The sequence below is a fragment of the Herpailurus yagouaroundi genome, unplaced genomic scaffold (assembly GCF_014898765.1).
Source record: "Herpailurus yagouaroundi ecotype Mexico unplaced genomic scaffold, PumYag 186, whole genome shotgun sequence".
NCBI lineage: Eukaryota > Metazoa > Chordata > Mammalia > Carnivora > Felidae > Herpailurus > Herpailurus yagouaroundi.
In genome coordinates, this window is record NW_024412417.1 from 40,541,691 (window position 1) to 40,568,101 (window position 26,411).

The 26,411-nt window shown below is 57.5% G+C and overlaps 1 protein-coding gene across 1 annotated transcript in view; it reads right to left on the reverse strand.

Moving 5' to 3' along the window:
* The window catches only part of ST3GAL1 (ST3 beta-galactoside alpha-2,3-sialyltransferase 1), a 95,815-nt gene that overhangs the window by 10,583 nt on the left and 58,821 nt on the right, over positions 1-26,411 (reverse strand). Inside the window, exons 4-5 of the mRNA XM_040494602.1 lie at positions 8,282-9,196; positions 5,218-5,373 (exon numbers count right to left, since the gene is read on the reverse strand). Of these exons, the coding sequence (XP_040350536.1) occupies positions 5,218-5,373; positions 8,282-8,593 (468 nt within the window). The 5' untranslated portion in view covers positions 8,594-9,196. The remainder of the gene's footprint in view (positions 1-5,217; positions 5,374-8,281; positions 9,197-26,411) is intronic.

Consider the following 26,411-nt stretch of genomic DNA (forward strand, 5'->3'; position numbering starts at 1 on the left):
TGTGCTCACTGGGCCCCAAGCCCCTCCCCGCTGTGCTCACTGGGCCCGGAGCCCCTTCCCTCTGTGCTCACTGGGCCCGGAGCTCCCCCCCTGTGCTCACTGGGTCCCTCCCTGGCACCTTCCTTTTTGCTGGGCACCTGGAGACTGAGGAGGCTCAGACAGCTCTCTCCGGAAGCCCAGGAACCCCTCAGGGAGGTGGGAAAGATCACTCACTCATATTCCACAAATGTTTATTGAGCACCTACTGTGTGCGAGCTACTCTGCCAGCCACTGAGGCATCGAGACCCGGTAATATGAGAAAGCCACACGAGAGAAAGGTCAGGTGACCCTCCGTGCCCACCACCCGCCCCTCTGCTCCCTTCCTCCTCCTGACCACCCCCCACCTCCCACCCCCCAGGGACCACCGGGCTCCAGCAAGACTGAGAAACTAGCCCTTTGCTGGATGCGTCAAGGCCTCCGATGTCTGCCTGGCAAATCGCTTTCACCCTTTAAGACCAAGCTCGAGACTTCTGACTTCCTCACCCCTGGTAGAACCTGGAGACATTTCCTAAGGAGCATCCCATCGGACTCTGTCACCATGTCGCTGTGTATATATCACACCACACTGGAACGAAGGTGAGAAGGATGTTCTGGGGCCCAGCCTGGTGGAACCACGTGTCCCAAATCCAAACCAGGATTTGAACCCAGGCTTTTAGAAACCGAACGTAAAGTCTCTCCCACAACACGGCCCCTGTCTCAGACCCTTGGAACCCAGACCTCGGGCAAGCCCAGCCCCTGGGCTTGGGGGAGGTGGCTGCGGGTTGAGTCCCACCAGCCTCTCCCGGCTCCAGGCCCAGGGCAGTGACTGGGAAAGACAGGAGAGGTTAGAGATTGCTTTGGCCATTGTCCAGGACATTAGTGACGGGGCACATAGGGAGATCCAGAGGCACGCAGGCCCCCACCACCCTGTGACGGAAGGAATCAGATCTCCAAAGGAGAGGCCCATCGGTAAGCCCAGATGACTCCTTTAGTTAAAACCCCCAGCCCGTCCTCCGCACCTGCCATGGGCGATAAGACCGGGACCGCTCAGCACACACACCCCCTAGGAGGGTTATCATACATAAAACACAGAGAAAGAAAATAACAACTATTGGTGAGGATATGGAGAAACTGGAACCCACATACGCCGTTGGCGGGGAATGCAAAACGGGGTGGCCACCGCGCATAACAAACCCAGAACTACCACGTAAGTCGGCAATGCCATCCCAAAGCACGTCCTCAAAAGAACAGAGAGCAGGGTCACGAGCAGACACCCTGCTGTTTACAGCAGCACGATTCACAGCAGCTGTAAAGCGGACGCAAGCCGAATGTCCACTGACAGGTGAATGGATAGGGCAGGTGTGGAACATCACTCGGGTCACAAAAAAGAAGGACAGTTTGGTAGACGCTACAGCATGGGGGGGCCTTGGAAACCCATCTTGGTGAAGTAAGCCGGACACAAGAAGACAAATACTGAGGGGTCAGATCCATAGCGACAGAAGGCAGAATGGTGGTTGCCCGGGGCCGGGGGAGGAGGAAGAGGAGTTAGGGTTTAACAGGAGCAGGGTTTGGGGGACACGGTGAAAAAATGCTGGCTATAGGTGGTGGTGAGGGTTACACAACAGTGGGAATGTGCTTAAAGCCACTGAATTGTACGCTTACCTTATGGTTAAGGTAGTAAATACTGTTAGGCACGTTTTAACACAGTAAAACAGAATAATCTCCAGGTTAAACACCTGCTTCTGATAAGATCTCCTGGGAAGCTCCCGAATCAAGGAGCCCGACACAGTAGGGCTGGGCTGGGCCCAAGAACCTGCATTTCCAACCGCTCCTGGGCAATGCTGGGACAGGCAGAGGGCCCCAGCCAAGCTCTCCTTCAGGAGCCTCCATAAACGGCCCCACCCAGGAAGGGCCCCTTTGTGCCCAGCACCGCGAAGACACGCTCAGGACCAGCGTCCTCACATTGTGTCATTACCTCGGGGGAGTCTGGCACAGTCTGTGGGATTCAGGGGTGACGTGGCATTCTTCATTCCAGCGCTCAGCAGTATTTACTGAGCACCTAGTATATCACATGTGTGCGTGCTTTGCCTCGGAGGCCCCGGGGCTTGAAGCCGGCAGGGGACGTGACTCGGGAGCACAGCACAGCATCCTCTTGAGCCCGGCTATTACTGACTTACTCATCATTCATGACTCATTGCAGGAAAAAAAAAAAAAGAAGTAAGTTCATTTTAAAAGGAACTCTCACATCCCCACCACAAAGGGACAGCAAGGGTTACTTGGCCGGAGAAGAAGGAGAAGAAGGAGGAGGAGGAGGGGGAGAAGGAGAAGGAGAAGGAGAAGGAGAAGGAGAAGAAAGTAATTGCAGAAAACAATGAAAACAAAATAACGTTATTTCATTTGGGCTCATTCAGTTGCTTGCCCCGGGCAAGACGCCCACCCTCCCTTAGAAGGAAAGCCGGCAGGGGTTGAAGTGCAAAAGGAAACATCGGGTCAGGTTCAAGTCCTCGCGACTGCAGACCCAGCGAGAGAATGACAGCGGACTCCCTTCCTCGCTCTGAGATGCGCGATTCTGGAACCCTCGCGTCTGACGCCCTCGCATCACCTAGAATCACGCCGCTGGCCACGCACAGGCGGCACATGGCCCCACGTCAGCAATTCGGGGTCCGCTGCAGGGCTTTCCTGGCAGCGCTGGAGACCCCGAGGCCCCAAGAGGGGAAGGGGCCAGGCCCTTGGGCGCGTCAGCCGCACAGCCGGGAAGAACTTGGGGGAGGAAAGCCGGGCTGTGTTTCTGCAGATTAGAATCCGAAATCACCCACCCGCCAGCTGGGTCAGTCGGGGCAGGGCACTCAATGCTGCGTCCCTGCTCCTGTCCTCCTTGGGAAGGAACAGTCTGTCGCGTCTCCCTGCCTCTTGTAAGTAACAGGAAGGGTGCTACCAGGTGCTGACTTGCGCATCGGAGAGAATGTTGCATTCAAAGTTCACCCTCCCCTTCTCGCTCGTCCTGAGGAGTTTCCCAGTATCCTTGTCTGCATCCAGTCCGTGCTCCGGAGGCACCTGCCAACTGTGGACGGGGAACCTCGAGAACGCCTGCGACTCAGGGCGGGGCCGGGAAGCAGAGGCCAAGTCCGGGATGCGTCCGCGAGGGGCGGGCGCTGTCCGCAGCGAGGGAGGGCCGGGCACGCCGGCTCCACTGCGGGACCCACCTCGGCGGGCTGGGACAGGGAGGCGCACATCCTGGGCACACTCACGCTCGGAGCACAGTCTGGGAGAGCCTCCCTCACTGCACGTGCCCTTGCACGTGATCCCACGGGGATCTTGGGGGCGTGAACCACAGCACAGATAGCCCAGCCTGGAGGCGTGATGTCTGGCCTTCTGTGCCCCCTGTCGCAAGCCCCCGCGTGTGCTGCAAAGAGGTACCCTCTCCTCCCATCCCTCCTTCCTTCTCCGTCCAGTGAACCCTGCTCCTCCTTTGGGAGGCCTCCCACAACCCCCCACGATATTGGTCCTGGCCCTCATGCGTGTGCTGGGAACCTCGGGTCCCTCAGCACGGGCGTCGTGTGACCCGCAGCTGTTGTGGGCTTGTCTGTCCGGCCCCCTCGGCATCCGAGCCACAAGCACAGGCGTGACATTCGGTAGCCTGCTCCGTGTGCCTTTGCTGTGCTTGCTGAGTACGTGAATGTCCTCGACCAGGGTCGACACACATTCACACACCCATGGGACCCATCGCTGCTGAGCCCCCATCACGCGCTCGATGCCGTGTGGCGCGGGCAGGTTAGAGCAGGGACTTTTGCCGGACTTTGAAAGCCCATCATAGGTGGGGGCGTGCATTGTTTTTTTGTTTTTTTCTTAAGTTTGTGTATTTATTTATTTATTTAGAGGGAGAGGCAGAGAGAGGAGCAAGCGAGACAAAGAATCCCAAGCAGATTCTGCACCTGACACAGAGCCTGAACTCTCGAACTGCAAGATCGCGACCTGAACCGCGAAACCAAGAGTCAGAAAGCTTAACCGACTGAGCCACCCAGCCGCCCCCCACACATTCTGTGGCTCCTCTTACACGCCGGGCCCTGCGCTGAGATCTTCACAGGCGTTTCCTCATTTATTTCCCATAACCATCCTACGAGAAAGGTGATACGAGGCACCCATTTTACAGATGAGAAAACTGAGGTGCAGTGAGGTGGAGTGGGTTCCCCAGGGCCCCCCAAGAGATGAGTACCCGGGCCTGGCTCCAGGGCTTAGGCACTAGAATGTGATCCCACTGTGCCCCTCACCAGTGAGAAACAGAGGTTAAGATGACCTCCCAGGCTGTGGTGAAGTCGGGGGGCTGGAGGGCAGTGCCTGGAAAGCTTGGCCAGAGTGGCTCTTGGCATTGGATGGGGGCTGCGATTATCAAGTGCACTGAGCACAATGATCGGGGCAGAAAAGACGTGTCCTGTGGTTGGGGCAGGACCCCGGGCCCCACGGAGTGGGAGGGCCCAACACCGTGTGGCCTGTCTCAGGAGTGGAAATGTGGCCGGGACACAGGGTGCCTGGGACAGAGGCCGGAGGAGAAGGTCACCGGGCAGGCAGATGGGGGGCGGGCACCAAGCCCGAGGGGGACCCTGTGCGATCGCCCCGGTCTTCCTGCTCCCGTCGGAGCTACACCTGCCTTGTGTTTTTCACCTGCCGGGAGGCCCCTGAGACCCACGGGGACCTTGAAGCTCAGTTCTGGCCTCAGAGTCCCCCCGGCTCGGCTGGTCGGCCCCAGGCCCCGACATCACATCCTCCGCACTTTCCCAAAACCCCAGGGAAGGAGGGACAAAGGGTCTGTGGGCCCGGCTCCCCCACTGGTGGCTGAGTGGCCTCGCCTGGCTGGGTGCTCCCTGGGTACGGACCGAGCTGGAAGTGTCGACTCCAGCCGTCGGCTCCACGCCGGGCTCCGAGGGGTCTGGGACGCGGCGAGTGTGGGAGTCACACGGTGTGAGCCACCTTCCGCTGGCTCCCTGCCAGCCGAGCGCCCCGCAGCTGGGCTCTGACCGGGCTCACGACATTTTAAAGGCACGGGCTCTGTGGTTGGAGCCCTGGGTCTGGATCCATCAGGGACATTTATGCCCCGGCTGTCTGGGGGCCCACAAGCCCAGCCCTGACGCATCTTGGAATCCCTAAGCTGCTTTTGATTGCAAATATTCCGGGCCTCCACCCACAGAACAGGGGTGCCTGTCAGACGTGGTGTCCTGCTTCTTCACTCCAGACATGTGGCCCGCATCCCGTCAAGGAACCCGGAAGCTCTAACGCCCGGCTCGTTGCTATCGATTTCTGTTCACCGGGGGCTCCCTCTTCCCAGCGCCCATCTCTTCCAAGTGGCCACCAGGGGCTGAGCTGCAGAAAAAGAAGGGCTGTAGATAAGAGCTGGGGGTGGGGACGTGGGAGGACAATTTGATAAAATGCCAACAGTCACTTGGAAAAATGTTCAGCCTTGATAAGCGCAGGGGTGGGGGCGGAAAGCAAATTCATTACTACTTGCCCATTCAGCCAGCAAAAAATAAATAAATAAATAAATAAATAAATAAATAAATAGAAATGTTAGCAGCTAGGGGCACCTGGGTGGCTCAGTCGGTTGGGCGTCCGACTTCGGCTCAGGTCACGATCTCACGGTCCGTGAGTTCGAGCCCCGCGTCGGGCTCTGTGCTGACAGCTCAGAGCCTGGAGCCTGCTTCCGATTCTGTGTCTCCCTCTCTCTCTGACCCTCTCCCATTCATGCTCTGTCTCTCTCTGTCTCAAAAATAAATAAACATTAAAAAAAATTTTTTTAAAGAAATGTTAGCAGCTAATGTTTGCCGTGTCGTAGAGAACGTGGGCAAGGCGGCCGGTATAACCTCAGTCTGAGACTCGGCAAGATGAAGAGGTTCACTCAAAAGCACTCTTGGTAAGACCTAGAACGTCGGGAGCAAAACCCAGGGACCATGACGCTACACCCTGATTTCTAAGTCTAGAAGGCACAGAGCATGTTCTGTGAAGATACCTAGGGTATAGCGAGAAACCGATGTGCTTTTCTTACACCTTTTTGTACATTCTGGGCTCGGCCCAGCCTGCGAATTTTAGAAACTGCCCTCCCTGAGGGCCTTAGGGAAGGAGGTGGATGAAGACCGTCCTGGCTGTCCACTCTAGAAGTTCCCTGCCAGGGTCATCTGGTAACATCTGGAGACGTTTTGGTTCTCACAGCTGGGGGACGGGTGAGGCCGGCATTTAGTGGGTAGAGGCCAGGGATACTTGTGCCAAACGTCTTACGATGTGCATGACAGTCCCAGAAACAAAGAGGTATCCAGGCCCAAGTGTCAAGAGTGTGAGGGCGAAACCCTGCCTGGCCAAGCTTTGGTCCACTGCCCCCTTTAGCAGACTCTGGAATCTTCGAGGGGGTGTAGACCCTGCCTGCTCTGTTCTGTCACCTCCCCGGAACGCACCCCAGGACCTGCACACTGACGTGATCAACACAGCTCAGTGAGTGAACCAAGGCTTGGCCCAGGCATTCCGATTCACTTCTTCTGAGTCATTTCAGCCTCTTCTCAGCTGTCCAAATGGACCACAAGCTCCCGGAGTGCAAGAGGTGCTTAAAGAGGGGCGCCGGGGTGGCTCAGTCGGTTAAGCATCTGATTTTGGCTCAGGTCATGATCTCACAGCTTGTGAGCTCGAGCCCCATGTCGGGCTTTATGCTGTCAGCACAGACCCTGCTTCGGATCCTCTGTCTCCCTCTCTCTCTGCCTCTCCCCTGCCCCATGCGCTCTCTCCCAAAAATAGACAAAAAACAAAAAACAAAAAACAAAAAAGAAAGAAGAAAGAAACAAAAAAAGAGTTGCTGAGAGGGAAAGTCGGCTTCTTACAGGAAGCCCCCCCTGGTTTTCTCAGCCTTCACTCAACTCCACTTCATAACAGGATACATGAAGGCCTTCATGAGCTAACGTCAATGGCCTCATGGCTCACACCCCACACCCCCCATTCGCATTCGGATTTTAGCCAGGAGGCCCTACACCTCCAGCAACCCCACCGGTCTTTCTCACGCCTCTAGGCCGATGCACCAAGCGGTCCCTCTGCCTGGAGAGCCCTTCCTCCGGTCCCCACCCGGACAACCTCTCTGAATCTTTTATGATGAGCGTGGCCACGGTCTCCTCCGACAGCCCCAGACCCAGGGTGGGGTTTGACGCCCCTCCTCTGCACTTGCGCATCTCCTGCGCTCCCTCCCAAGTACCGCTCTATCGCCCTGGCGTGCGGCTGGGCGCATCTCCTCCCTCGCCACCCCTGCAACCCAAGAAAGGGAAGACTTTTCCATCTCCGTATGCTGGCGCTTGGCATACAGGAAGTGCCCAAGGAATCTCCAAGGGAGGAATTATTTCTTACTCCCCTTCAATCCACTTTGGGGCTCAACACCCGGAATAACCTTTCAGACCACTAGACCGGATCGTGGACGCCCCTGGCTAAGATCCACGGAGGCTCCCTGGTGCACACAGAACAAACCCGACGCCTCACCATGGTGCCACCCACCTCCAGGCCAGCACACCCAGCGGGCCCCACCCCAGGGCCCCTGTGCTCGCTGCTGCCGTGACTCCGGCACGTTCTCCAGACCCTTCCGTGGCCGGCGCCTCCTCTACCTCTGGGGCTTAGCTCAAGTCCTGCCTCCTCAGAGACCTTCCCCAACAGCCCCATGACGGAGCCCCCTGACCCCTGGCTTCTCTCACAAACCTCCTCTGGTCTTCCTCAGGGCACTTCCCCCTGAGCTTGGCTTCTCCGTCTCGGATCTGTCTCTCTCGGCCAGAACAGAGTTCCAGGAGAGTAGGGACCGTGTCTCTTTTTTGCATCTCGATATCTAGTGGGCGGAGCGGTGGCCCTGCACAAACGTTATGACCACGTCCCAGCTCCCGAACTTGTGAAGGGGCCCTTGTGGAAAAGGGTCATGAACGAGCATCCTGGATTTAGAGGCCCCTGAACCAAGTAACAGGTGGCCTTAGAGAGAAAGGCAGAGAGAGAGAGACCAGAGACCCAGAGAGACCCAGAGGGGAGGGTCGCGTGAAGATGGCAGCTGAGCCTGGCGTGATGTGTCTGCTGTTTCAAACCACCCAGTTTGGGGCAGCCGTCTACGCAGACACAGGAAGCGAACGCAGAACGCTCTGCTCTGATCTACGCGTCGCGGGTCCCCGACCAATAGTTGTTGGGTGAATGAATGAGAGCCTGGCGGGGCCCCCCAGGGGCCCAGCCCCCACCCAGTCCGGACCCACAGCCAGTCCCTGGCTCTCACCAGCCACCAGCTGTAGGTGTCCTCCTCCAGGAGCGCGTTCTGGGCCGTGAGCAGCGGTTGCATGGACCGGTTGAACCTCTCGTCGAACCAGGGCGAGACCCTCTGCTGCCCGATGCAGCGGGCGCACGTGCAGGGCCTGTGCGCGTACTTCATGAACTTCTTGAAGTTCTCGGACAGCTCGACGACCATCTGCTTGGGGAACCAGGTGGTGGCCACCGTGGTGTGGGAGTAGTTCAGGAAGAAGGAGGTGAGGAAGATGAAGAGGACGAGGAGGGTAAGCACTTTGAGAGTCCTTTTCCTCACGGTCACCATTTCTGCTCTGTCCGGAAGGACGCCTCCCAGGGACGGGCTGGAGGAAATCACGCCCGGGAGCAGGGGGGGGGCGCGGGGGGGGGCACGCGGAAGAAAAATCCCAGAGACGGAGGCTCGGTCACAAGGCGAGGCGGGGACTCCCAGGGGGACTGCGGCCGACTTCGCTCCCGTGGGCCAGCGGCCACCCCAGTGTGCCGGACATCACCCTGTGATGGCCGGCGGCTAAGTGACCACTCGGGGTGAGGTTGATTCCCCTTGCATATAATCTGTCTTTCCAGGAGATAAGCAGGCGGCTTGGTCAGCAGTCCTTAAACAGCCAATAGTGTCTCTCGAAGCTTTAATCAAACTTAATAATATGATTTCCGTTCCCATCCAAAGGGGTTGAGGGGCAATTAATCTTTGTGACAGATGCAGGGACTCTCGGGGGGGGGGGGTGGTGAGGACCTCAAAGGAAGGGTTACGGTGCAGGAGAGAGGGAAGGTGTCTTTGCCACCGTCCTCCGGAAGGGATGATGTGTGCTGATACTTAATTACAACCCGGTCTTTCCCACGCTGTCACCATTAAGCAGCCTGCTTGACGAAGGCACTGAGGGCCGTCTGTCACCTGCACGGAAAAGGAGGAAGAAAACAGGGTGAAATCGCATTAGCTTGTTATAAAAACCCATCTCTCTCTCCTCACCTCCTCCAGGATGAGCTCCGTGATCTCCCACTCTGTTGTCAAGCCAACGAGATGGGAGGCTATGGACGATTTACTCCCCGTCTTGAGCCTCGGGGTGTGCCTGTGGCTAATGGGATGTTGGCGCCTATTCCGCCAGGTTGCTAAGGGACACAGAAGTTGCCCCCCCCCCCCCCAATCTCTCGGCAGCCAGAGCCTTGTACATGTAAGCGTTCAGCCGAAGTTTGTGAAACGAGTCAGCGATGCACGAACAGCGCCAGGCACCCAGAGACTGCTACGTACATGCTCCTTTCTCGCTCCTTCACTCTCCTTTGGATTCCGAATTCAACAACAATTCAACGCTTCCGCGCACCCCGGCATGCACCCTCTGCCGGTCAGCCTCAGCCCTATGAAGCAGGCTTTCGATGGCCCAGGTTCAAGTTCTGGTTTACTAGCCCTGTGGTCTTGGGAAGTCCATCAGTCTTCCCGGCCCCCAGTTTCCTCTTCTGTGAAATGGGAAAACAACACCTCCACTCAGAAGTGGTTAGAAAGGTAAGGTAAAATGCGACAGGCTGAGCTTCTGGGATCTGTTAGGTGATTGTTCAGCTTTCCTTCTCCTCTTTCCATGATTGAATGCGGATTCTTGGATGATCCACTAAAAGCCGGACACGATGGTCGATCATTCTTGCGTACCCATCTCGTCCAAGAGTCCTCAAAGTGTACTGCCAGACAAACAGGGGTTCCCCGTTTTGTCCTCAGAGTAAACGGGCTCAAGGAGACCACATGGCCCTCCCCAGGTCATGGGGAAAAGAGGAAGCAGGTCCTGAATCCAAATCCACACCCCTCTGCTTCCACACGTGGGGCGGGGAGTTCCAGGTTCAAGGACTCTGCTCGGGAAGCGATACGTTATCCGGCAACTGGTCTTCGGCCGGGAGGGTGTAACCGAAAGGGGGAGCAGATCTCATCAAAGGAAGCCAACAGGGACTCCTCGGATATGCACAGCACAAGTCCCCGGACGTCCCCGACCTTATGGCGGTCACACCTCTTCACTGGAGCTTGCTGACTCTGCTCTTTGCTTAGCATGTGTCCCCTGCCCCAGCCCCAATCTCCGTCGGGTCAATTCCTCCCCATCCTCAATGTGTAGATGCCACAGGTACATTTTTTTTTTTTCTAGGAAAGTAACGGTTGGAGGGCTATTGATTACTATAGAAAAAAAGGGGGGGGGCAAAAATCAGATTAAATCCATAGCGCATTCCTGGAGACATCCAGGGCTCCAATGTGCTACCGCCCTCTACGACCTTCCCGATCTTCAGCCCAGCGGGCAAGGGGACATCTTGATTTGCCCAGTGCACCACTTGTCACTGTTCAAAACAACCCCACTTGTCCTGGTGACCTACGGGTGTCCAGAGTTGTCCCTTCCGGCCCCCCCCTCCCCCACCCCGGCCGGCTCTTCCAGGAAGAAGCAGCTCTGTCGCTTGAGTTAGATTAACCTGCCTACCGTCAAGGGCGGGCTCGGATTTGACTTGGCTGGCAGGGCATTCCCGGCCCTCTCGGTCCAGGGATGGATGGGTATGTGTGCTAAGTCCTCCAGTCAGACTGAAACCCCCTGACTTGCAGGAGGCGAAGAAACTTGATTTTGCTCTGGCTGTTCGATTTTTGGACATAAAAGTCAAGGTCGTGCTGGCCGGTTTAATGGCTCAAGTGGACGAAGCGAGGGCTGAGCAGGACCGGGGCAGGTGGTGCTGAACCTGGCCCAGCCTCACCTGCAGTCCACCCTCCGCCTTAACATCTGCGTGACATGAGACAGGTAACAAAGCCCCTTTATTTTGTAAAGCAGATTGCTTCTAGCTTGAAGCAGTGCGACTGATCCACAGGTCAGAGCTGTCCCTGCCTTTGGGCTCCTGCCCACACTGACCCCACTGTGTGCAAAGACCATCCTGCCCTGTTTGACTCCCACTCGTTCTTCAGGGATCAGCTGGTGCTGACTCCTGGAAGAAGGCCCGCCTCCTCCTGGCAGGAGCAGCCTCCTCTCTGGCTTCCACAGCATCTGGCTCCACGCCGGGGGTCCTGTTTACTCATCTGTCTCCTCCCTGGGCCGGGAGCCCCACGAGGACAGGAACTCAGTCTCACTCACTGTTGGGTCCCCGTCACCTGGCACACACACACGGCACCAAAGGAACGCCGAAGCGGATGCCGGGAAAGACAAGGGCCAACCATCCAGAGGGGAGAGCTGGGCAGAAAAGCACAGACGGAGAATCAGAAGATGCTGATTCTCAACGAGGCTGTACCGCCCGTTTGCTGTGTGGCCGTGAACGAGTCACCTGCCCTCCCTGAACTGTTTCTTCAACTGGAAAATGGGGCTGGTACCACTGATTCTTTCCACTTTGCTGGGCTGTCACCCAGGCAAGGCTGGTCCAGTCATCTGATCCACGCACTGCATATTTTCTAGGGCTCTGCGATGCTCCAGGCTCTGGGATAGGTGGTTGGGACGCATCGAGAAAGAGTCTAAGGTGGGAGGTTCCCAGGCAGATGCAAGGCCCTGGTGCCTTTGGGAGAAAGGAGGCTGGTCCACCCGGATCGATGTGGAGGAGAGGAACAGGCATGTGTGAGGGTGGGGTGGAGAGCGCGGGGCTGTGGAAGCCACTAGAAAGGCTAAGTTTGCTCAGAGTGACATGGGGACCCGCCGACACCAAGGGCAGAGACAAGGTCACTCAAACAGAGGACTGTTGGACCGCACAGATCAAATGAAGTTCTGAATGAGCTGTCAGGGTCCCTACAAGGTCCTGGCTCCATGGGACAGATATTCATGCTCTGAGCTGATGCTGGGCTGGAGTGAGGGAGGGAACAGAGGGCAAGGCTGGGCTGCAGAAGCAGGGGAACCACAACACCCTCCTCCCATCCACTCAGCACGTCCCGGTAGCCGCATCTCCGAGGCCAGAGCGCTCGCCCGGATCCCATCCCAGCAGAGACCTTCTGTGCCAGCATCAGTGAGTGCTTTCCAAAGCCCTCGCGTGCACGGCAATGGAAAAGCGAGAACACCCTTCCACCCCTTCCCCGGCCCCGGGGAAGAAACGAGGAAAGCGTGACTGCCCTGTACCCCAGTAAGTGATGCAGCCTGTGACACACGGGCAAAAGCCAGCCCTGCTCCCGGGAGCGGAACCCGGACCAAGATGCCACGGGCCTGAGACCTCTGCGCGCACCAAGCGTGTGGCGAGGGAGGCCGGCCACACCTCCCCCGGGGACACGGCCCCCTGGCCCGCCTGCAGAGTGACGGGCACCTCTCAGCCACGTGCTGGAGGACAAGCCCGCTCCCTTTAGTCGCACTTTGCAGATACCGCGTCTCTTACGAATTGGACAGCGGCATCCCTGTGCCTCGCCAGCCTATCGGTGCCGTTTCCCAACAGTGTTCGCTCACGTCGCATCTCTGCGTGACATTTTGGCCATCCTCACGATATTTCAACCTTTTTCACTATTAGATTTGTTAAGATGGCCCGTGATCAGTGATTACGGCGGGCTGAAAGCTCAAATGAGGGTTAGCACTTTTTAACAGAAAAGGATTTCTACGTTAAGGTATGCACCTTGTGTTTTTAAGGCATAATGCTACTGCACACATAACAGACTCCCCCCGTGGAAGTATAACTTCTGTACGCTCCAGAAAACTCATTTGACTCACTTTGTTTACAATATCCGCTGGATCGCACTGAACTGAACTCTCAAGATCCCCACGGTATGCCTGTACTGGAGGAGGCACGGAGAACGTGTATGTGACAGTCTAAAGGGGTCACTGGCACAATGGTGACACATTTCAAGGATCCAGAAAGTCATGATTTCCCTCAAGAGGGTGCTGAGCAAGGATAAACCTCTCTGGCAACAGGGAGAGGCTGGCAATGACCAGCCACTGACAGATGAGCTGTTTTAAATGCTTGGAAAGCCTGGGGAATGAACCGCACGGGTTTCTATTCCATTCATGCCTGCCGCGGTGCACAGATCCCCCAAGGCTGGGATGCCCCCTAGCTCTCCGCAAAGCCCCTGCAGGAGAGTTGCCAGTGAAATGACCAAGGGGGCGAGTCGATGGGTGGGTACATCAGCACGTCGCGTGAAGAAGTGCAGTGCTGCCCTCTGTGTGGACCCCCCTCCATGTGGACATCCCTCCGTGTGGATCCCCACACAACCGGGCCAAATGGATAATCATGCTTATTTTCCTGACATGGGAAACTGAGGCTCAGAGAAGGCAAGCGACTCGTCTAAGGTCACACAGAGAGATGGTGGCAGAGCCAGCACTCCGCCCCCGCCTTCTGCTGCTCCTTCTAGATCTTTCTCTACAGCCACAGCTACTCCTCTATTTCATCAACACCTGCTCTCATCTTCGTTACTTCCTCTCTTGTCATTTCTTTGGGCTTGAAATCTGTTGTCTTTCCAATTTCTTAAGACACATACTACCTTGCCATGCCCTCTCCCTCTGCATCTAATGTCTTTGAATTAGGTATTGCATTCATTTTGGTTATTGTATTTTTCAGTTCTAGAATTTCCATCTGAGCCAAACTTTTATGGGTTCTTGTTTTCCTCAGGTGAGATTCCCCCTCTTGTCTACCGTCCTGCAATTATTCACCACAGTTATTTTAAAGACCATCATGTCTGTCCCTTGTGACATTTGGAGAACACGTGGGTCTACTTCTGTTGTCTGTTTTCTCTCTTTATTTCTCTTCCATCATTTGGTTCTGTCTCCCGGCATGCCTGGTAACTGTGCATACTGTATGTGCCAAAAGCACAGAGGCCCTGGAACAGGCCGTCCTCATTCGGAGAGGAACGTGAGCAGGGACTTTGTTCCAGTTGGTGACTGGGATGAGTGGGGCCACACTCTAGTTTTCACAGTGACTGGTCATTTCTGGTTTGCCCTCACTCAGAGGCCCTTCTCAAAGGATAGCGGGGATGTCTACCGAGGCCCCTCCTCCTTGCCTGCCTCACCTCCGATTTCTGTCTCCCCTGCACTGTGAGGTTATCAAAGGCGGGGTCCAGCCTTTTAACCTCTCGGCTGCTGTTTTCGGCTTGGTTTCTCGGGGTCTGGTCCCGTGCAACTGAAATACTGGTAAATGCCTTGGAAGGAAGAAAAGGTGCAGGACAATCCCTCTTTTCTCTCTGGTTCCTTTTGCTCTAGGTTCTTGGTCACTTAGGGTTGGGCTGACCTGGTGGTCCCGAGTTCCATTTTTTATTTAATTAGTTTTACTCCCAGCCTTGTGAGACGGCCCAACACGGAGCTGTTGTTCTCTGCTTGTCTCTGGAGCCTTCTACGAGCCAGCACGTCCCTCAGGCAGGAAGGCCGCAGGATGTAAGACTCAAGCCCTTCTTCTCCCTTCTCTCTCGATCTTCCTCTCTCAAGTCCCGGCCGCCTTGGCTGCTCTCTGAACACCTTCAAAGAGCTGGATTTCTGTCTCATCCGGCTTTGATAGTCCTCGGTGGGAGAAAGGGTCTACAAGCTTCCTCCACAGCTGCAAGTGGAGGCCACAGTCTTTCCTCTGCTTCTCTGATGCCTGGTGCCTGGCACAGCTTCCTGGGTGCATCAGGTGCTTGGCAAACCTGGAGGAGGGGGTGGGGCCCAAAGAAGCCCCAGGGGTGCCACACAGATTGCATCGCCTCATACCAGCGGGGTGGGCAGATGGACAGGTGGAGGGCCACGGCTGCCTCTCTCACCTGCCACCCCCTTCCCCGGCTCCGTCTGCTTTCACTTGGCCTCCACACACACCAGCTTCAGGAGGCACGGCGAGGAGGACTTCCCAGCTCAACCCATCCCGAGAGCATGACGAGCGGTTACGGGGACTTAGCGTCCATGAGGCTTTGGGTCATTGGAAACTGGCTTCCACCAACGTCCTGGCCTTCGGGGGTCCCGGCGGCTTCGCCTGGGGGCCCAGGGTGGCATGAAACAGGAACTAGCTGGTGAAGGGTCCCATCACTTCTATCAAAGAAGATCCCTTCTCCCCTGAACTGCTACCCAGCCCTGGCCTGTTCACTGGACACTTGGAATCCACCTCGTCTGGTTCTGTGGGGCACCTGCTAGTGACTCATGGTCAACAGCTGTCGGAAGAACGACACAGACAGACCTGGGTTCGAATCCCGATTCCTTCCATTCCTGCTCGTGTGCTCTTGAGAATTCCTCCTATTCCTGGTCGTGCGCTCATGGGAAAGGCACTTCGTTGCTCTGATACTGGTTTCTGGATCCAAGAAGCAGGACTAATAGTGCCCACACAGGAGGGCTGTGGTAGATTTAAAAGGACGCGCACAGAAGCGACCAGCCGGTCTCGCACAGAGGCGGTGCATTATAAACATCAATTCTCTGCCCTCCCTAAGGTTCAGGTCTTCGTTTATTAAAAAAAAAAAAAAAATCCGACAGAACCCCTGGTTTGCCCTCCCGGCAGGCTTATTTAAAAGAACAAATGAAATCGGGCATGAACAACCCCAGGGGCATCATGAAAATGATGCTTCCAGCTTGCTGCATTCGTGATGCCCATTCCTTAAAGGGCTGCTCCCTATTCTACTGGCCACGACCCCCGAGGACCTGCAGGGAAGGGGTCCCAAAGCCACGAAGGGGCTAGCAGCCGGCAAAGTATATGGAGTCCACACAGCCCCAACTCTCTGTGCAAAGGTTAATCTGTAGAGCATCAACCTTGTCCGCACGTGAGAGCATCCTGCTGTTTGCACGGCCCGCTAGGCTGGGTCCAGTCCACTGGAGTGAGGACTCTTTCCTCCCTCCTCAGTGTCCCCCCAGGGCCTGAAAGTTTGGGAACCACATTTCCCAGCTTCCCCTGCTTGTAGGGCGCCGGATGCGGTTGAGATTCGGGCCAGTAGTAGTTGGACGGGCAAAAGGGAGGCGGGACCATCCTCCTTCCCACAGGGATGGGTGCTGCTTCGCGGTCTGAACCTTGGGCCCAGAACCACCTGCCTCCCTCACTTCCGGGCTGCAGATTTTGCCTGACTTCTTGTAGTTTCGTGGCCTCTGGACCTCGGCCTGGAGGAGAAGGGCCAAAATACCCAAGGACTGCGCTCCTGTCACCTTTCCAACAACTTTGCAAGCACCAGATCCCGCGAATCCAACCCGCCTGCTTAAAACTTCTGTCTGTCTTCCCCTATAATGTGGGGATAAGCATGGAACCTACCTCTCAGGGCTGGACCGAGAAAAACAGGAGTCAATGCAGGTCAATGGCTTAGAGCGGCGCCCAAGAACATCCCGAGTGCTCTCTGGGCTTTAGGGTTTATTATTTCAGTGGGTTCCGTTTTCTTGCACGGACTACACCCCACCTTACATCTCTGCCCCACTTCTTCTGAGCTCGCAGACGGGAAATGACTCGTCCAATGACACAGGGCAATGGCACCAGAGCTCAGAGGAGAGCCAGGCCCCAGATTCCCAGACGTGCCTGGTTCCGGAGACAGAAGTGCTCTGTTCATGCAGCTGCGCTGGCGAAAGGAGCTCGGAAGGCGTTGTTGCGGGTTGAGCCCAAGCAGGGAAAGAGCCAGCAGAGGCCCAGGTGGTCCAGCTGCTGCAACCAGGGGCGAGGCCCTGCAGGAAAATCCGAACCTGAGCCCCTGGGACGGTGACCCCAGGGACATTACGTGGGCTGCCTGAACTTCCAGTCTGCCGTCTGTAAATGGGGGGTAAAATCCAGCCCTGCCTCTGAGGTGGTTTAACAGGAAGGAGGCGTTCTCTCTGCCGGACCCTATTCTAAGCAGGACGGCAGGTCAAACTGCCCGAGCCCACGACACTCCTGCTGCCGGGACGGAGTATCATCTCCATCTTTCCGAGGCGGGAACAGAGGCTCGCAGCAGACAGGTCACCTGCCCCAGACCGTCCACTGGCGGGTGGTGAAGGGGCAGGCAGAGCCCGGCGGGTGGCGCCCAGGGGTCTGCCCTGCCCTGAGCCTGGTGTGGGGGGTGCAGGGGAGGGTGAGAGGCCCCGCCGGGCAGGGGAGAGAGCGAGACCTCCCTGCTTGTTTGGTTCTCTCCCTGGGGGGCTCGCTCCAGCTCCTCTCCACCCACTCTGAGTCACCAACAAAGCTGGCAGCTGTATCCCCACAGCCCAGCCGGGCCTGGACTGGCCCCAAGCCTCTCCCCTCCCCTGGGGCAGGAAGGACCGACCAGCCAAGCTACCACCGGTCCCTGCACAAACTATCAGCCGGGAGGAACCGGGCCACGACGAGCAGAGGCCTGAGTGGTGGCCCCGGGCACGCAGAGGCAAATGGGGGTCATGACAGGCTCCCCGACACGCAGGGTAGGGTGTGGCTATTTCTCTCTTTACGGAGTAAAAACCAGGCCCGACGAACCCGGCCAGCAACCGTGCTCACCCTGAGGCCTCTCTCCCCGCTCTGGGCTTCCCAGAAGACAGAGGACAATGGAGACGCCACCCCCCCCCCCACTCTGGGGCAGGAGCCCTGCAGTCCGGCAGTGACACTGAGTCACCTCAGGACTTCAGGCGAGTCCACATCCCTGGGCCTCAGTGCCCCGTCTGTACGACGGGACAATGATGCAGCCCCTGCACACCCCAGACTCAGTGAAGAGAGGAAAAAAAATAACGCACACGAGGTTAGCGTGGACAGCCACTTCCCAAAGGGACGGGTCGCCCCCACGTTACGAAAATGTTACCCAGAACGCTGAATATGTACCAGGGATCAGAATCGGTGCTAAGGGTTTAAGGATATAGAAAGCGTCCAGAATGATCCTGACCCTCAGTAAATGCCAGTCGTTCCCAACATTAACATCAGGGAGATTTCACCCCGCCCTGGTGTCATCACACGTTTGAGAAACCAAACAAGCATGCGTTGTGGGGGGAGGGGTGGGGTTCAGATGGAGGGAGCGCCCTGTGCGAAGCGGATGCCTCACTCCGATTTGCACCCTGCCACCTGCCGTGCAGATCCCGTCTCCCCCTCGGATTCTCTTATGCAACAATAACTGGGCACAGGCCATGTGGCCGCAGCTCTGTTACGTGCCGGTCAAACCAACGGTTCGGGAAAGCCAATGACCTTCATCCTCGCCCTCCTGGAACTTAACATTACAGAGTGGGGCGGAGGCTGCCATTACCAAGGAATCACCCAGGGAACTGTGAAAAGGGGTGGTGGTTCAACTCTGTGCGTCCGCTCAGCTAGGCCATGGCGCCCAGTTGCCCGGACAAAACATGAGCCTCGGCGTCGTTGGGAGGGCGGTTTAGAGACGTGGCCGCCATCTATCATCAATTTGACTTTAAATAAAGAAGATCAGCCTCCAATACGTGGTGGGCCTCATCTAATCAGTTGAAGGCCTTCAGTGCAAAAACGGAGGCTTCCCGGAGAAGGAATTTTGTCTCAAAGCTGTGCCAGGGAGGGGCGCCTGGGTGGCTCAGTCAGTTGAGCATGCAGCTCTTGAGTTTTGGCTCAGGTCACGATCCCAGGGTCGTGGGACTGAGCCCTGCATAGGGGCTCAGTGCAGAGCGTGCTTGAGATTCTCTCTCTCTCTCCCTCTGCCCTTCTCCCCCACTCTTGCTCTAGACAAACAGACACACAAATAAAGGAAGCCTGAGGCTTCCATGACAGATGGGTAACTAGGCAGAGAAGACAAGAGCCTCTGGACTGGGGAAGCTGCAGGTGCGAAAGGTGTCTCGGGGAGAGCAGGTGAGTCTGAGGAACTGAAAGAGAGAAGGCCACGCAGAACAGAAACCCAGAGCGCAAGATGCAAAACGGAGCTGGAGGGCGGGCGTGGGCCGGGCCCAAGGGCTGGGGCGACATCCCGGGAGTCGCAGGAAGCCCCTGCAGGGTTTGACACAGTGAGGCTTCCAGACCAGGCTCAGGGAGGTCCAGGCTTGCCTAAGTCCCGCTGCAAGGAGGCCAAATCGGGGCTGACGGAAGGGCCATCCCCTCTTGGCCCTGCAGGCCAGGGAGCACAGAACGCGTGCCCCCAGGCCTTCTGGGGGTTCAGGCACAGAGCTGGGCGTCTGGGCTTTCCCTCCAGATGTTTCTTCCACCTTCCCCACGTGCTTTGCGCCGGGGGGGGGGGGGCGGGCCTTAGGGTCCACATCTATGGGCTCCCACTCCGGCTGGCTTCCTGTGGGTTTGGCCCAGGGGAACGAACACAGGCAGGAGACTGGAGGGACAGGGGGCAGAGATTCGGGGCTCTGGCCCCTCGATGCGTCCACCAGCTCTGTCTGGGGATCTCGGCAACACCTCCGTCCTTAACCTCTCACCCCCTCAGCCCTAGAGCTGGAAACCCCCCACTGTTTCCATCCCTGGGGACAGCACCGCCCTGCGGTCCCTCTACCCCAGACCACATCCTGGTAAATAACCCTTCCCTCAAGCCGCCCTCAGTGGCCCACGTGGAGTGCGATGCGTCCTGCTGGCAGGTGCAGCCCCCCCCCCACCCCGGCCGGTCCTGTACCAACAGCCCCAGGAGGTGCCCCACGGGCGGCCCCGCCCCCCACTTCTAGGAACAGCCCTGGCAACCTCAGAGGATTCGCGTGAAGGGCTGGCTGGGGCCAGCTGGATGCCCAGAGCCTTGGCAACCCTCCTACCTTGGGTAGCTGATCTCTCTGGAACCTTCCCAACCCCGTTCCCACTGCTGCCCAGGAAACTCACCCATTGGGAGGTCTTCTGCGGAGATGGCCTATGGCCAGGACAGAGCCAGAGCCCCCCCCCCCGGGCTCCCCTCAGGCTCCAGGCTCCCCACATTCCAGGTCCCATTAGGGGGCACTCTAACACACCCAGGGCCCCAGCGGGCTCCCCAGCACTGCCTCCTCTAGGAAAATGCGGCTGCTGCAGGCCAGCCACAGGGCCAGGCCCCTCCAGCCCCAGGCTGTTCTAGGTGGTGACTGCAGCTTGCCCCCCGCCCATTCCGGAGCCCTTCTCTGCCAACGGTTCACCTGCCTCTCCCATCCGCTGGCCCCCCGACTTCTGTCACACCCCAACATCAAACTTTCGGAGAGAATCCTCATATTGTTTTGCCGCGGCCCCCGGGGGTGTCTCCTCCGTATCTCGGGGTTGGCTTGGCTGCCTCAGCTGCCTTAGGTGCCCAGCGGCTCTCTGGGGGCAGGTACCCTCCACTCCGCTTTGCAGGGGTGGGGGTAGTTAGGCTCTGAGATGCTAAGCTTTCCCAAGGCTGCATGGCTTCTTAGGGAAGCCAGGGTGTGAGAGAGTCAGTTCCAGGCCCTTTGGGGAAGGTACGACTATCAATACCATTTTGCAGACGGGACAGCTGAGGCCCTCGGCCTTAGGATACTGTCTCAAGGTCACAGGGCTAGGAAGGGTGGGGCTGACGCCCGAGGCCGCTCTTCTCTTCAGTGCTGCTCTGCCCAGCCTCTCACGGGGCCTCTTACCTGTGGGGACACCTGTACTTTACTGCCCACACCAGAGGGCCTGTCTCTCTTCACCTCCAGACGGCGAGGCCAGACTGGGATCCCGCACGTGGCAGTTCATACGTGTAACTCTCTGCTCCGCACGCCCAAGGGCCCCGGTGACTCGGAAGTGCTGGGCTGATGACAACCGGAGAAAGAAGGGAGGCTCCATGGAGGAGGTGTCCGTGGAGACCGAGGAGGGTGGAGAGGGTGGGGTCCCAAAAAGTGCACGGCGGCTGGAGCGGCGGCGGTGGTGATGATGGGGGCATCTCGCGCAGTTACGGAAATCAGGGTGCCCTTCTGAGTGGCTGCGGTGGGCGGGCGGGGTGGGGAGGTGAGTCTTTTGGAATGTAGACTTGAGATAAAGGCATTGGGAGCCACTGATGGTTGGTGAGCAGCACACAGCAGTGATGCGACTGGCATATGGAAACGAGACTGGATGGGGTGCACACGGCGTCCCCTGGAGACTGAAGACGAGCCCTGTCTCTATCTTGGTGGCTTCGGAAGCTCATCTCCTTTGGGGCCTGAGTCTCCCCGCTCCTTCCCGCGCTGACTCGACGGTTCCCCCGGGTCCCCCACACCCAGGCGGTGCTGACAGGTCGAGAGAGCCCCCTTCTTGTGGTTGGAAATCCTCCTCTCCTTATCCTGGTACCTCTTGCCTGCTCCTTCGCTGGGGGGGGGGGGGCGGCTGGAGGGGAAAACACAGATTCCTTGGAGCACAAACAGTGGTTCAGAATGGGACGTTTGGAGACGTGCCCGTGAGAAACACGATTAAGCGGGATTAGGGTCAGACGAGAAGGAGTGGATATATTTTCATATTTTCAGCTGCACAAAAGGAATGCAAATCCGCAAATCTTCTTATGCGTGTAGACTGAGCCGTGCTCGATTCAGAGTCTGAAGACAGCCACGCAACGTGCAGAGCATGTAACACGGTTGGGGCTACACGTTGAGGCTCACGCCTGCCCCCAGAAAGAAAGAGATCTCCCGAATCTAGGTGGTTGCAGAAGTCCCGACAAAGGAAAGACTATTCAGGACTCTGAGACCCCCACCCCGGCCCCGCCTCGGGGATCTGTCGCTGGTTCTAAAGGGCTCCTGGGTACCTGACAGGTGGAGTCCTGGCAGGTTTGGCGGGAAGGGTTAGACAGCTGACAGGTAGGTACCTTGAAGAGATAACGTTCCTCCCGGGCTCCGACTTCCAAGGAGAGATTTTTTTTAACTCTTAATGTGCAGGGGCATCACGAAGGCTCCTGAAAGAGTTAAGGTGACGATCTCCAGTGACATCCAGAATGGGGATTCAGACTACAGGATAAACCCAGCGGCCAGTATGGTGAGAGGAGCCCAGCATCCACCGGGGTTCGGAGACGGGCAGGAGCCCTAGGCAAGCACGAGCCTGGCACAAACCACCCCCAGAAAATGAGGGTTGAGGGGTTTCAGGGTGGCCAGTGGGGTCACTGGGATACAGCTGTCCTGTCTTAGCCCCCCAGAGCCCCACCGGGGAGGAGAGGAAGGGCAGCTGTCATCAGGAAGGGCCACCCATTCAATTCCACAGCACGCTGGGCCCAAGTCATCTGTACGGGTCCCCCTACCCCGAGCCCGCACTGGGGGTTGGGGGGACATCTTGCCCCGTTGACAAGGGACTTCGGAGCAGCTCACGGGGAGGACTGGGAACACGGGTGCCTGGAGCAGGTGGGCGAGGATCACATCGTGGGCTGGAGGGCCTTTGGCGCAGCTGAAACCAGGCAGCACCGGTGAGGCTCAACGCAAGAATCCAACGGCACTGGGCAGCCGGGGGCAGCAGAGGTCCAGAGAGTAGGGCACAGAGGCCGGGGGTGACCCGGCACACGGTGGGAAGGTGGGGGAGGCGTCCCCAGAGCCGGGAGCAGCCAGGGCAGGGGATGAGATACTAGCCTTGGCGTCCCGGAGCTGGTGAGTCGTGGAGAAATCCACGCGAATGCAGGTCGGGAAGGAGGCCCGGACACCTGCTGCTGACGTCCGCGACGTGTGCCGATAGCCGGTTGCACGTCTCTGCTGGGGCTCATTCAATCTTCGCAACAGCCCGGCAGAGCGATGGTGTTTCACCTTGAAGGCTGAGGGCACGTGCTCAAGGGCAGCCAGCAAAGGCTGGGCTCCAGACTCAAAGCCTGTGCTGTGTGTCCTGTGCCTGCCGCGATGCCACACCCTGTGGTGTTCGTAATTGAAACCGCGTAGGGAGATGCTGGGGACGGGGAACACCCAGCCGGCTCTCTCCTCTTGTCATAGCTTCCCGTCTCGCGTCATCGGCCATCATGAAGACGCCTCATCCTGCGGCACCTGTGGGCCACACGGGCGCGCACAGGTCAGGGGACCTGCTCGGGGCCACTCGCGTGGCCAACAGTGGGTGGAGCCAGAGACCTCAGGTCTAGATGCCACGTGGGAAGCAGCTCCAAAGCCTGCTCAGCCGTGCGACCTCGGACAAGCCACTTGGCCGTGCTCAGCCAGGCCCTGCCCTTGTGTGCAGAACCAAAACAGCAACAGCACATGCCTCACGGCTTCTCAGGGAGCGACACAGGACGGTGAGGGGACGGCGGCCCCCACGGGGGCCGTTAGCCCATGTGGTCGCTGCTCTGTATTGACCCTCTAGAGAGCAGGCACCAACTTGGTGCCAAGGACAGCTCGACAAGCTGGTCTGAGAGTTCTTTTCCTGTTAACTCACTGAATCCGTTCAGATGTCCATTTTGCGGATGAGAAAACGGAGGACCAGGGAGGTTAAGCTGCTTGGCCCAGAGTCGTACATTTCAGAAACGTGAAGCCCAAAGGTGACCCAAGCAAGCGCAGCCACAAACCCGGAGCTTTTCGAGCTAAGTATCTGCCCTTCAGGTGACAGAGCCCATCACCTCCCCTGAGGGTGCGTCCACACAGGCGGGGGGACTGTCTCCACTCCGCCCTACTCCCCCTGACCCCCCACAAGGTGCACACAGCTGCCACTCACCCTCTATCCGTGGAGGAGGCAGGCAGGGCAGGAGAGAGGGGACGAGCGAGCCTCGCTGACCCACAGGACAGAGAACGCCCTTGCGGCCGGGGCGCCAGGTGGGCATTCAACACTGGGAGTCCCCCGCCCACCCCCCATCTGTGTCTCTGCTGAGTCCTGGGGGCGGGAGACTGCACGGCTCGTCCCCGGCTGCCCGTCAAAGGGCTTCCCACTCAGGGAACACAGCACCTTTCACAGCACTTTCTTCTTCTGCCCAATTTGCTTTCAAACAAGTGTCCTTTCATCTCCTCCAGGGCAGCGGTGACAGACGGACTTTGAAAAGGCTGGCGGCCATCCCGGGGTCTCAGGAAGACCAAGGCTGGACGGGGGGGGGGGGGGGTGGGGGGGGCCTGGCACGATTCTGGGCGTAGCGGAACATACACAGCACAGGGCAGGAATGGCGACCCAAAGTGCCAGCCTGGGGGACCTCGGGAAGCCTTCCTTGCCTTGGTGTGTCTGGAGAGGGGCTGTCCCACAGGCTTCCGTTCATACTTGTCTTTGGCCTTCTGGGGTCCTGACCCTTTACACCTTCTCCTTCCCCGTCCCAGTGAGTGACCAACACTGTCCTTTACTGGGGAAGACACTACCGGGTGGATTTTGCATCTGTGTGTGTGTGTGTGTGTGTGTGTGTGTGTGTGTGTGTGTATGTTGTGGACCACAGCTTCATAGCAAACATTTCTATGATCCGCAGAGAAAAGGAATAATCATCAAAAACCTGGAAAGAGGAGCTACCAGGATGGGTTTGCTTCCTCTTTGCTGTGTATCGGCATGTTATGGTTTCAAACCCACCTCCTTATGATTTCAGCAAAGCTCTTTTGACCTCAGGGTGGGTTGCCTTCCACCGAGAAAGCCGTGTCAGGACGCTGTCATTCACATCTGCTGGCCGTAAGCACGCGGGAGCTCACGCAGTGCCCAAGTTGCTGGGGGCTTGGTGATAAAAGCATAACGGAGCGGCGGCTATGACATGATGGGCATTTAAACTTCAAATACCAAAGGGACGCCTGGGTGGCTCAGTCGGTGAAGCGTCCGACTTCGGCTCAGGTCATGATCTCGCGGTTCATGAGTTCGAGCCCCGCGTCAGGCTCTGTGCTGACAGCTCGGAGCCTGGAGCCTGCTTTGGATTCCGTGTCTCCCTCTCTCTCTGCCCCTCCCCGGCTCGCGCTCTCTCTGTCTCTTAAAAATAAACATTAAAAAAAAGAAGTATTAAACGTTAAATATCAAGAATTGTGAGGACTCACTGAGTGTTTGGTCCGGGCAAGGCTCCTCTTTGCTGACCTAAGGAACTCTCCGGAAATCTTGAGACACTTGCTCCTGCCTTGGCCGGGCCATTCCCAGTTGGCAGTGGCATTAACCCGGCAGCCGTCTCAGGAGGAGAAGGGACATCTGTTTCTGCCTTGGCGAGGCTTCTCCTCGTGGGCAGGGGTGCGAGCCACAGAGTTGTCCCTGGGCCACTACGGAGCAGCCCCTGGACCAGCTGTCCCTGGACCTTTGGAGGAGCCCACCTCGCCTGTCAACACCGGTGCCCTCACCGCAAGCTACGTGCCCCAACATCGAGGGACCCAAGCCGGCAGCTGGTGCTTGGAAGGCCTGACTCCACAGACAACCAGCTCCTAGCAAGGTGCACCTCAAGTGAATTTGGACTCTGTTCCTCCCATCGCCTCTGTGCCTGGAACAACAGTGTAATCCATCACTGGTTTGGAGTATGCCATTTCTTTAATGGCTTATTAAGAGACATCATCCTCTATCCTACTGGCTTGTGAAATATTACTATTATAAATTAGAACTCCCTCAGTGAAGCCGTGTTAAATTATTGGCAGAGACAGTCTCAGTCTCTGAGCAGAACTTGCCTCGAATACAATATTCTTGCTAATGCAGATAATAAGCACATGGTCTTTAGGTTCAACTTCTATTTACGAGGCTCTCACAACGTGCCCGGCTGCTAATCTTCTTCCTCTTTTCCAGATAGGTAGCCAGGCCTGGCGAGATAAGGGACTTCTGGTAAGCTTTGGCCTGGACCTGGCCCCAAGAACCTTCACTCCGTCCTGTTTTGGGAGCTCAGCATCTGTGAGCATTGACCGAGCTATCATTCTGCCCCCAAATTCAGAAGGGGAAACTCTGGGCCCGGGCTCTGGGCAGAAGAGGTGTGAGATCTCTCCCATTCATAACAGGCCCTCGTCCACACCCAGGAGCCTCGCGGCACCTGCCGCGATCCAAGCAACGGTAACAGGCTAGCTGCTCAGTTAACAGGCGGGGATAAAAAGCAAACCCCGGACCGAACATGCTCTCCTGCTCCCCCAAGCCCCTCGATGCCTGCGAGATCCTCCTAGAACTGGTCCTTGCCTACTTTCCGACCCCACTCTCCACGCCTTCCCTTTGCCCACTGTGCTCCCCAGCCCCGTGCCCCCTTGCAAGATGACAAGCCCAGGACCCGTGCACAGCCTGTGCGCCCTGCCCGGATGCTCCTCCCACAGACAGGACGACACCCACCACTTAACTCAGGATGCTGGGTCCCGTGTCAGCTCGTCAGAGAGACTCTCTCTGAACCTTCTGCACCCCCGAATCACGCCGTCTACCACCCTCTGCACCTCGCCCACCTCTGTTTTCCAACGTTACATGCTTATGGATAGCTGAAAAGGTTCTCCATGCAATTAGGGTCCTTGAGCTCAGACTCCGTTTTGTTCCCCGTCATGTTCCTACAACAGCGATCTTACATCATTGTGAACGATCACCTGAAAGGTAGGTATTATCCCATTTTACAGATAATAAACCTGGGGCTAAAAGACACTGAACAGTTGCAATTTGCACAATCTCACAGT